Source organism: Mixophyes fleayi, chromosome 3 (genome assembly GCF_038048845.1).
Source record: "Mixophyes fleayi isolate aMixFle1 chromosome 3, aMixFle1.hap1, whole genome shotgun sequence".
Taxonomy (NCBI): domain Eukaryota; kingdom Metazoa; phylum Chordata; class Amphibia; order Anura; family Limnodynastidae; genus Mixophyes; species Mixophyes fleayi.
Genome location: NC_134404.1, coordinates 337,097,188 through 337,109,845, shown reverse-complemented (window position 1 = coordinate 337,109,845; position 12,658 = coordinate 337,097,188). Strand labels below are relative to the sequence as shown.

The 12,658-nt window shown below is 41.5% G+C and overlaps 1 protein-coding gene across 2 annotated transcripts in view; it reads right to left on the bottom strand.

Moving 5' to 3' along the window:
• The window catches only part of XDH (xanthine dehydrogenase), a 65,168-nt gene extending 62,361 nt beyond the window's left edge, over positions 1 to 2,807 (bottom strand). For both annotated transcript variants that reach the window (XR_012689804.1, XM_075204360.1), the window contains exon 1: positions 2,639 to 2,807. Coding sequence is in view for 1 of the 2 variants with exons in the window: in XM_075204360.1 (XP_075060461.1) it covers positions 2,639 to 2,716 (78 nt within the window). In the remaining variant the exon portion in view is untranslated. The remainder of the gene's footprint in view (positions 1 to 2,638) is intronic.
• Positions 2,808 to 12,658: the final 9,851 nt, after the last annotated feature.

The window sequence follows — 12,658 nt, the reverse complement described above, 5'->3', positions numbered from 1 at the left end:
TTTAAGATATTGTGGTGACCCACTCCTCTACGCAGTCCAGGTACAATTATTGGTGCGATTCATAAAAGTTCAGGGTTTTTAATATATTGTGGTGACCCACTCCTCTACGCAGTCCAGGTACATTTATTGGTGCGATTCATAAAAGTTCAGGGTTTTTAATATATTGTGGTGACCCACTCCTCTACGCAGTCCAGGTACAATTATTGGTGCGAATCATAAAAGTTCAGGGTTTTTAATATATTGTGGTGACCCACTCCTCTACGCAGTCCAGGTACATTTATTGGTGCGATTCATAAAAGTTCAGGGTTTTTAATATATTGTGGTGACCCACTCCTCTACGCAGTCCAGGTACATTTATTGGTGCGAATCAAACAAGTTGATGGTTTTCTTATTATATATATTGTGGTGACCCACTCCTCTACGCAGTCCAGGTACATTTATTGGTGCGATTCATAAAAGTTCAGGGTTTTTAAGATATTGTGGTGACCCACTCCTCTACGCAGTCCAGGTACAATTATTGGTGCGATTCATAAAAGTTCAGGGTTTTTAATATATTGTGGTGACCCACTCCTCTACGCAGTCCAGGTACATTTATTGGTGCGATTCATAAAAGTTCAGGGTTTTTAATATATTGTGGTGACCCACTCCTCTACGCAGTCCAGGTACATTTATTGGTGCGATTCATAAAAGTTCTGGGTTTTTAATATATTGTGGTGACCCACTCCTCTACGCAGTCCAGGTACATTTATTGGTGCGATTCATAAAAGTTCAGGGTTTTTAATATATTGTGGTGACCCACTCCTCTACGCAGTCCAGGTACAATTATTGGTGCGAATCATAAAAGTTCAGGGTTTTTAAGATATTGTGGTGACCCACTCCTCTACGCAGTCCAGAAAGATACCTTTTTGCAACGTTTTGGACTAATAACTATATTGTGAGGTGTTCAGAATACACTGTAAATTAGTGGAAATGCTTGTTATTGAATGTTATTGAGGTTAATAATAGCCTAGGAGTGAAAATAAGCCCAAAAACTTGATTTTTAAACTTTTTATGTTTTTTTCAAAAAAAATCCGAATCCAATACCTTAAATCCGAACCGAGACCTTTCGTCAAGTGTTTTGCGAGACAAATCCGAACCTCAAAAATAACGAAAATCCGGATCCAAAACACAAAACACGAGACCTCAAAAGTCGCCGGTGCACATCCCTAACAGACACACACACACACACACACACACACAGACACACACACACACACACACACACACACACAGACAGAAAGACAGACAGACACACACACACAGACAGAAAGACAGACATACACACACACACAGACACACACACACAGACACACACACACACACACAGAAACTAGGTTCTCCCACTTTAACATTTATGTCCCGTGAAAGTTCCATGAGATGAAAACTGAGCGTGGTTAATGTCCATAAGTATTTGACTGACGTCAGCATTATCCATAATAATTTTGCATCACTCTGTTGTGTCTAATAACTGGAGCTTTTGTGTCTCTCCAGGACAGTTACTTTCAGTGCAATTTTTTGCAATGCATAAATTTTTATAACGTTTATAAAGTTTTATAACAATTGGGAAGCTTAACAGGAGGTCGGATGTGTTACTCTGAGAAAACATCAAACCCTATACCAGGGGTGTCATAATTTACTGTTTAAAAAAACTGAAATCTTTTTTACTAATATTAAATAACTCATATTTGTATAAATCGTAATAAAAAATATTAATATCATTACAATGAGACCTTTAAAGGAGATTTTCACCTTAAGATGACCTGACTTTGTTGGTTTTAAAGTGCACTCCTGCAACTTGTACTAAACAAATTACTTTATTTTTCTGGCTTTCTTCTGTGCTTTTTAGCTATGTATTTGTATCATTAGGGAAGTAGTTTATTATCCTTGGCCACGCATACAACATAGCTCTGCTGTGCTCTCTGCTTTGGATACAATTGTATCCATCATGGAGCCCTGTGTCATGTTGTGTCAGGAAACAGCTCTGGCTGATCATATAAAGACATGGCTGAAAAGCAGACACATATACCAGCAAATAGTATAGGTTCCACATAGGTGTACAGAAGCCAATACATTATGATGTACACACAATGTTTACAGTCATAAACTCATCATTTTGCAATAGTTGGTGTAAACTATTAAGAAGTAATAATAATATAATATAATAAACCAAGGAGAACTGCATAGACCCAAATCAAAAAGTGAAAAAAAAATCAGTTGCATTAAGAAACAGAATTGTAATATAAATATCACTTATTTTACATTCTGTAATCCAAAATATTCACCACATTCATGATATTGATATATTATTTACAACAGAAAACAGTAAAAAATAAAAACCCTTCTGTGGAGTAAAGATTTATGATAATAAAACTGGTTGATTGTATCTTAAATAGATTTATTGCACAAACTCATTGACAAATTATTAAATCCTCAATCAAAATAAATAAAAAATATCAAACTGTGCATACATATATATATATATATATACATACATATATATATATATATATATATATATATATATATAGATAGATAGATAGATAGATAGATAGATATATATATAGATATATATATAGATATATATATATGACAGCCTTACCTTTTTTCCATTCACAAAAAAAATCAGTTCATCAGTCAAGTTTTCTAAGCCTGTGGTTTCCTGCTGAAGTTTAACCATTGCTGCAGATGTCAGACCTGTTCAAGTCCAAGAATTATGATTTACATTCAGTCTTCAATCCCTAGAGAGTCATTTACAAATCCTCAGTGGGCCAGTGCTAATAGGGTGTACTCTTGGTATTACGCCTAGATAATTTAGCTAGGGAGGGACAGGCCAGCCCACTTTGAAAGCCAATGATCTGAAATAGAATACAAAGTGTACTTGCATTCCACAGGAACTTCAGCACCGTTATCCAGCTTAAACAATTCGAGATGCTCTTTAACAGAACATGGTTGAATTTCGCTTTCACTCAAAAACCTTGTGTCATTATAACAAAGGTGACTCACACTCTTACCCTGAAAACTTATTTGTTCCAGGGATTTTCTGGATCAGATGGGGGACCTTTTCGTGGAAAACTAGCAATCAGATGGTTAGCTGTGATCAGGTCCCATAATGGACTACCATGGGCTGGGTCACTGGGCCACCTGCATTTTTTTTTCCTTTAAAATAGGCTGCTGAATTGAATCTTTCCCCCCGGCCAACATTTGCCAGCCCTCCCCTCCTGGCTGTGATATTCAGATTTAATCGGACAGGGGTTGCACTATACATAATACCATACTTGCCAACTTTTCCTCGTTGGCTTCAGGGAGATCCCGGGGGAGGTGGGTGGGGGGTGACAAATCGCATCTTTTGGCACCGCCCCCTGAACGGTTGCACAATTCTGGCCAATTACAGCAGGGGGCGGGGCTAAGATGAGGCAGTATTTGCGTCAGTAAGCCCCCCCGCCACTTATCTATTGCGGGGGCAAGAATCGTGAGATTGCCCTGCTCCGGGAGGTCTCCCAGAAATGCGGGAGTCCTCCCGGACATTTCAGGAGAGTAGGCAACTATGCGTTAATGAAAAGCAGCTAATGAATCTCTAGAGACTGAAGTGTCTTTTACATTTCTGTCTCCATTACTGAAGTCATGTTGTCTTATCTGTCAGTCTTTGATTAAATCTTGGTCTCCATGAAACTGGCCACCTCCACAGGCATCAATACATATCTAAATCATGTTACATACATCTAAAAAATATTTCCAGAATTCGCACATATCTCACACAAGACACTGCAAAAACCTTAATTCATACACTTATCATCTCCCGCATTGACTATTGCAATTCCCTCCTTACTGGCCTTCCCTAAAACAGACTCAAACCCCTACAATATATTTTGCACACTGCGGCAAGATTGATTTTCCTTGCAAATCGTTATTCCTCTGTTGAATCACTCTGTATGTCTCTACACTGGTTGCCTGTTTTCTACCGAATCCAATATAAAATACTTTTACTAACCTACAAGGCCATCAACAAAGCTGCACCAACATACATCTCCTCTCTTGTCTCAAAATATCTCCCAACTCGGTAACTTCGTTCTGCACAAGATCTGCGTCTCTCATCCACCCTCATTACATCCTCCCATTCCCGGTTACAGGACTTTTTTTCGGGCTGCACCCACTCTATGGAATTCTCTCCCTCGCACAATAAGACTCTCCTCTGGTCTACAAGCTTTCAAGCGTTCTCTGAAAACCCACCTCTTCAGACAAGCTTATAATATTCCTCAACCACCCTCTTAACCTCACTACATTACCCTATTACCACCCATTACACAACTACCCCTTGATCAACATTGTTGTGTGACAGGATCATTTAGCTTATGAGTCACTTTTACCTTTGCAGTCTGGCTGGGCCGACTGCAAATGTAGACTTAACCTCATGTGTCAAACTCCCATTTTCCAATAGATTGTAAGCTCGTGAGCAAGGCCTCCTCACCTCTTTGTCTGTTTTACCCAGTTTGTTTATTAGTTTACTATGTTTGTCCCCAATTGTAAAGCGCTACGGAATATGTTGGCGCTATATAAATAAATGATGATGATGATGATGATGATAGGACACAATTTCTGAACTGTGTCATCATGCCACAGATGGCGAACCCAACCACGTCTTGTACTGGCTCAGCATCAGGGAGAATGCCAGACTCTTCAGGGAGTGAGGGAGATCACCCCTATTTCAGGGAGTCTCCCTGACATTCAGGGAGAGTCAGCAAGTATGGATAATACATTGTAGAAAGAGTTATGGTCAGAATAGGTTTGTGGAGACTTATTGTTACGTATTTTTTTAATATAGGCGGCCAGGCGCGGGTTGGCAAATTTCAGACCGGGGGGGCGCACAGGCGGCCGCATCACATGACACGCGATGCATCGTATGTCTGTGGATGCAATATTGAGGTAATATTGCATACACGGAGGGGGGGCGGCCGGCCCAAACAGCGGTCAGACTGAGCGGCCCGGGGGGCCGGTGCCCCCCTGCCCCCCGGCCCAAACAGCGGTCAGACTGCACCTGTAGGCGGCTGTATAGTACAGTTTTTTCACAAACTTTATCAGTAGGTCATGTCCAATCTACAACGTCCTATGAGATAGTTTGACAGGTCCCTTGGGGGCATCTGGGCCAAAGTAGTTGTTTCTTCTTTTGTTTTATTGTCCCAATGTATCTTTCAGCTGTCTGACTGCTGTTTAATCCTCAGTGCTTCACACATTACATTCATTACCTGTCCAGCGAGGTCTGCCTGAAGCTATAACCCATGGACATATTGTACTCAGTCGGTAGTTGTCTTTGCTGTTACATAAGTTGTGACTTTGGCACATGCTCATGCTTTTACCAGAAAGCAAGTCTATGCATATGAACACATATTCCAAATATCTTACCTTAGGCAATTGACGTCAACCAATTATTCTGTCAATGGGACGCTGAGAACGTGGGAAGTGCCCAGGGACTGGCTGGCTAATTTTAGCCCGGGGGGGGCAAGCACACGACACTGGCCCATAAGTAGTAGCCCACCCTTAAAGGGTGTTTTCGGTGCAATATATATTTATCAATATAAAAAGAGGCAATTTTGTGTTGCTTAATCCAGCGATACTTTATTATTATAAATGGTAAATCTTAAATAATAAAAATAAATAATGCAACATAAAAACAAACCTAACTTTATATTGCATTGTATTTTATATGTTCCTTATCCCTACAGCACTTTTTTTAACCAAATACCTGACAAACTGGAAGTGAGGGATCCGAGCTTCCCTATGTATTGTAAAAATGGGTAAGGTGCTGCCTTAGTGGGAAACCAAGGGGTTTTGTTAGAGGTGGGTCCCAACTAGAGATGAGCGCACTCGGATTTCCTGAATCCGAGCCCACCCGAACGTTGCCGATCCGAGTCGGATCCGAGACAGATCCGGGTATTGACGCCAAATGAAAACTTGAAACCGAGGCTCGGAGTCATAATCCCGCTGTCGGATCTCACGATACTCGGAACCTATAAATTCCCCGCTAGTCGCCGCCATCTTCACTCGGGCATTGATCAGGGTAGAGGGAGGGTGTGTTAGGTGGTCCTCTGTCCTGGTAGATCTCGTGCTGTGCTGTTTAGTTCTGTGCTGTGCTGTTTAGTTCTGTGCTGTGCTGTGCTGTGCTGTGCTGTGTTCTGCAGTATCAGTCCAGTGGTGCTGTGTGCTGTGCTCTGTCAATTTTGAGTTCAGTGGTGCAGCTGGGTCCTGTGCTGTGTCCTGTTCAGTCCAGTGGTCCTGTGTCCTGTGCTCTGTGCTTCTAAGGGCATAGTTCTTATTTCCCCAATATTCCCAAGTGTTTAAAAAATTAAAAAAAAGTTATAAAAAAAAAATACAAAAAACTAATTACATTTTTTTTTAATTACAACAAAATTTGCAAAACCAATCCTGCAGTATAAGCCCATTGGTACTGCAATATTACAAAGTTCACTGATTCAGCAGTATAAGTCCAGTGGTACTGATATATTACAAAAGTTCACTGATTCAGCAGTATAAGTCCAGTGGTACTGCTATTACAAAGTTCACAGATTCAGCAGTATAAGTCCAGTGGTACTGATATATTACAAAGTTCACTGATTCAGCAGTATAAGTCCAGTGGTACTGCTATTACAAAAGTCACTGATTCAGCAGTATAAGTCCAGTGGTACTGCTATTACAAAGTTCAATGATTCAGCAGTATAAGTCCAGTGGTACTGATATATTACAAAGTTCACTGATTCAGCAGTTTAAGTCCAGTGGTACTGCTATTACAAAGTTCACTGATTCAGCAGTATAAGTCCAGTGGTACTGCTATTACAAAGTTCACTGATTCAGCAGTATAAGTCCAGTGGTACTGCTATTACAAAGTTCACTGATTCAGCAGTATAAGTCCAGTGGTACTCTCCTGTGCCGCATATCATTTTTAAAGGCTTTGCCGAGTGTGTGTGGCTTAGGGGTACGCTCTCTTGTGCTACATATAATGGAAAACCAAAATTTGGAGTATAAAGTAGGGAAAGATCAAGACCCACTTCCTCCTAATGCTGAAGCTGCTGCCACTAGTCATGACATAGACAATGAAATGCCATCAACGTCGTCTGGCAAGCCCGATGCCCAATCTCCTAGTACAGGGCATGTAAAATCCAAAAAGCCCAAGTTCTCAAAAAATAGCAAAAAGAGAAACTTAAAATCATCTGAGGAGAAACGTAAAGTTGGCAATATGCCATTTACGACACGTAGTGGCAAGGAACGGCTTAGGCCCTGGCCCGTGTTCATGACTAGTGGTCCAGCTTCACCCAAGGATCTAAGTCCTCCTCCTCCCCCCCTACAAAAAATTTAAGAGAGTTATGCTGTCAGCAACAACAACAAAACAGCAAAGAACTCTGCCTTCTAAACAGATGACATCACAAATCCCCAAGGCGAGTCCAAGGGTGTTGTTGGTTGTGAACCCTGACCTTCCCATCACTGTACGGGAAGAGGTGACTCCATCCAGCATTTGCAGCACGCCCTCTGCATATGCTGGAAGGATCACCCACAGTCCAGTTACAGATTTGGCTAATGAAGGTGTGAACACCGGGAGGAGGATATTGATGTAGCTGGCGCTGAGGAGGATGTTGATGATTATGATGCAGACAGATACCAAATTGCCTTTCTCAATTTCTATTTATATTCTAGATTATATAACGGCTGAATAGTTTTCTATTTTAGTCCTAGTGGAGAGGGGATCTGATGCAGACAGATACCAAACTGCCTTTGTCCATTTCTTTGTATATTTGAATTTCTAGTTCCACAGTCTATGCAGGCTGCTTTTTTCATATTCAACTACAAGTGTAGGGCAGAAAGGGGGGGGGGGAATGGATAGCCACCAAAGTAACATGGTCCATTTAATTTCACTTTCTAGCTCCACAGTCTGTGCAGCCTGCTTTTTTTATCTTCAAAGTATTTACAAGCCTTGCAATCTAAATTAACTAGAGGTAGTGACGTGCTAGAACTCCAAAAGGCAGTTTGGAAGCCCCTGTACAAACTGGCTCTATTTTACCTGAGTTGTCCCCCCTCCAGTGTGTACTCGGAAAGAGTTTTTAGTGCAGCGGGGAACCTGGTCAGTGAGCGGCGAAGGAGGTTGCTTCCTCACAACGTTGAAAAAATGATGTTTATAAGAATGAATAATCAATTCCTCAATGAAGTACAGCACTGCCCTCCAGATAGTACAGAGGGACCTGTGGTTGTGGAGTCCAGCGGGGACGAATTGATAATGTGTGAGGAGGAGGAAGTACACACTGTAGGGGGAGAGGAATCAGAGGTTGAGGATGAGGACGACATCTTTCCTCAGTAGAGCCTGTTAAGTTTGTACAGGAAGAGATGAATTGTTTTTTTGGTGTGGGGCCCCAAACAAACCAATCATTTCAGCCACAGTTGTTTGGTAGGCCCTGTCACTGAAATGATTGGTTTGTTAAAGTGTGCATGTCCTATTTCAACAACATAAGGGTGGGTGGGAGGGCCCAAGGACAATTCCATCTTGCAACTATTTTTTGGGCATTATGTGATCATTCAACAGTCGTTTGCCATGTTCAAAAAGTAAAAGAAAATGTCAACAAATTCAAAAAATTAAACCAAAAGTAAAATGCCCTGTCATAATTTAAAACAAGAGGGTTTGACGTGCTAGAATTAGTGTAGTGTTAATATGTTATAAACACTACACTTGGAACTTGGAGGAGGTATTGTGGCCCCGGTATCAAATTTAGTACCGGGGCCACCCCATTACGCAGTCCAGATACTTGTTTGGTGGAATTCTGACCAGTTGAGGGTGTAACTATTTATTATATTGTGGCCCCGGTATCAAATTTAGTACCGGGGCCACCCCACTACGCAGTCCAGATACATTTATTGGTGCGAATCAGACCAGTTGATGGTTTTCTTATTATATTGTGGTGACCACTACTCTACGCAGTCCAGGTACATTTTTTGGTGCGATTCAGACCAGTTGATGGTTTTCTTATTATATATATTGTGGTGACCACTCCTCTACGCAGTCCAGATACATTTATTGGTGCGAATCATACAAGTTCAGGGTTTTTAAATTATATTGTGGTGACCACTCCTCTACGCAGTCCAGGTACATTATTCGGTCCGATTCAGACCAGTTGATGGTTTTCTTATTATATTGTGGGGACCACTCCACTACGCAGTCCAGAAAGATACCTCGTTGCAACGTTTTGGACTAATAACTATATTGTGAGGTGTTCAGAATACACTGTAAATTAGTGGAAATGCTTGTTATTGAATGTTATTGAGGTTAATAATAGCGTAGGAGTGAAAATAAGCCCAAAAACTTGATTTTTGAAGTTTGTATGCTTTTTTCAAAAAAAATACGAATCCAAAACCTTAAATCCGAACCAAAACCTTTCGGCAGGTGTTTTGCGAAACAAATCCGAACCCAAAACATCACGAAAATCCGAATCCAAAACACAAAACACGAGACACCAAAAGTCGCCGGTGCACATCCCTAGTCCCAACGCTCTAGGACAGTAAATACAACAACAAGGTAATATTTCCCTGGCGCAAACAGTGTAATGGACATATCAGTGTATGGATAGGTATGTTAAACAGTAATTTATTCCTTTATTAAGAGCAATTGCACTTAAACACTTTTGAACAAATAATTTGGTCCAGACCAGTAGGACATTAACCTTACTCAACAGTCCTGTGAACAAGTAAGGAAACCTAGTACATAAGCAGTAGATTCCGAATCACTCTAGCTGTAAACCAACCAAGATATTTTGAGATAATCAACAAAGTCTGGTAAATAATTTTCACTTAGAGTCTCTCAGAACGAATGGACCTGACAATCCTTAAAGTTAGGCAACATATGATCCTTACTGTTCCGTAATAGATATGTGGTATAGACAATGCAAAGTGCTGGGTGGCAAAAGCTCTAAGTGGTCTTATAGCAAAAAACTCCAAAACCAGTGTATTTTATTATTATTATTAATTTTTATTTATAGGGCGCCACAAAGTATCCGTAGCGCCGTACAGGGACAAACAATGGCACAGTACAAGGTGAAACAGCACAGTACAAGTAACAGTAAGCACTATAACTCTGGGGGTTCAGGCACAGCATTAAAGAGAGGGAGGGAGGGGAAAAGTGAGTATAGGCAGGTAACTATGGCCCAAGAGGGTGGGCACAGATGACAGGTTGAGAGTCACTGAGGGGAGTGGAGAGAAGCGAGAGGAGACAGAGGGCAGAGGGACTGAGAAGAGGTGAGCTGAGTAGCTGGAGAGTGCAGTAAAAGTGATAGAAACAGAAGGTAGGAGAGCCCTGCTCAAAGGAGCGAACAATCTAAAGGGAGGGGAAGACAGACAGACACATGGATGAGACGGAGAGATGGGAGAAACGGAGATGGAGTCGAGGAAGGGGGAGAAGGGAAGAAGGGATGAGAAAGAGAGGTAGCCGACCGGTGGGAGTTTAGGCATGAGACTGGAAGGCTTTAAGGAAAAGGTGGGTTTTTAATGTTCGTTTGAAAGAGGACAGATTAGGGGAAGTTCTGATGGAGCGGGGGAGCTTGTTCCAATGGAGGGGAGTGTCTTAGAATTTACAAATTTTAAACAATACACAAGCAATACCATGTGCACAACTGTTGGGTGCAGGCAGCGCTGCCTTCAAGAATAGTATAGTGTGAATCGGGACATACCTGCCAACTGTCCTTGCTGTCGGACCAAATCCTGACTAAGCAAGACTTTCACTCAAATTCAAAACTGTCCCACTAGATTCAGGACAGTTGGCAGACCTCTCTCCTACCTGTTCTTGTCACTGTCACCACTTGTGGCTGCTGGTGTCTTTAGATCAGTTGCTGCTTGCCTTGATCCTGGAATGTTGGAGGCCCTATTTGGAAATAAAATGGGTACATGAGATTTAGAAAACTCCAACCAGCCCCGGTGTTAAATTAGTAGCACCCACATTTTATAATTATGCCTCCCTCCATCCGCCATATTAAAATAATATTCACATTTGCTAAATAGATCTATTTCCCCCCAACCAGCCCTGACATTAAAATAACAGCAAACACATTTAATAAATAGACTTATTTCCGCCCAACCAGCCCCAGAATTAAATTAATAGTATTACCATTTAATATATAAACCTATTTCCTTCCCTCCAAACAGCCCCAGCATTAAATTAAATAGCATTTACATTTAATATAACCATTTCCCAAAACCATTCATGACATTAAATGATTCATATTCACATTTAATAAATAGCCCTCCTCCACAAAATCAGCTCCATATTCAATTAAGAGTTCCAAACCACCTCAGCAATAAATTAAAGGTCCCGTCACCACACCTTAAACTAATAGGCCCCACTATCAAATTAAATTGCCCCACCATCACCCCACAAATAAAATAGCACCCATTAATAATTAGCCCCCACCTGCACTTCAATATTAAATAGCCTATCTCCCACATTATATTAAGATCCCCCTTCCCTCACATATTAACATACTGTGCCCACACACACTCTACAATAACATACTGTGCCCACACACACACTCTACAATAACAGATTGTGCCCATACACACACACACACACACACTATACAATAACATACTGTGCCCATACACACACACACACTCTACAATAACATAATGTGCCCATACACACACACACACACACATTCTACAATAACATACTGTGCCCACACACACACACACACACACACACTCTACAATAACATACTGTGCCCACACACACACACTCTACAATAACATATATATGTGCCCACACACACACACTCTACAATATCAGACTGTGCCCATACACACACACACACACACACACACACTCTACAATAACATACTGTGCCCCCCCACACACTCTACAATAACAGACTGTGCCCCCACACACACTCTATAATAACAGACGGTGCCCACACACTCTACAATAACATACTGTGCCCATACACACACACACACACACACACACACACTCTACAATAACATACTGTGCCCCCCCACACACACACACTCTACAATAACATACTGTGCCCCCCCCCACACACACACTCTACAATAACATACTGTGCCCACACACACACACTCTACAATAACATACTGTGCCCCCCCACACACACAGTCTACAATAACATACTGTGCCCACACACACACACTCTACAATAACATACTGTGCCCCCCCCCAACACACACTCTACAATAACATATTGTGCCCACACACACACACACACACTCTACAATAACATACTGTGCCCACACACACACACTCTACAATAACATACTGTGCCCCCCCCAACACACACTCTACAATAACATACTGTGCCCACACACACACACTCTACAATAACATACTGTGCCCCCCCCAACACACACTCTACAATAACATACTGTGCCCACACACACACACACACACTCTACAATAACATACTGTGCCCCCCCCCCACACACACACTCTACATTAACAAACTGTGTCCACACACTTACTATATTAACATAACGCACACACACACTCTGTATTAACATAACACACACACATAATATTAACACTTACATTGTTCCAATCGCGCCGTGCTCTGTCTGCAACACTTCACACATGGGACGGCATCTG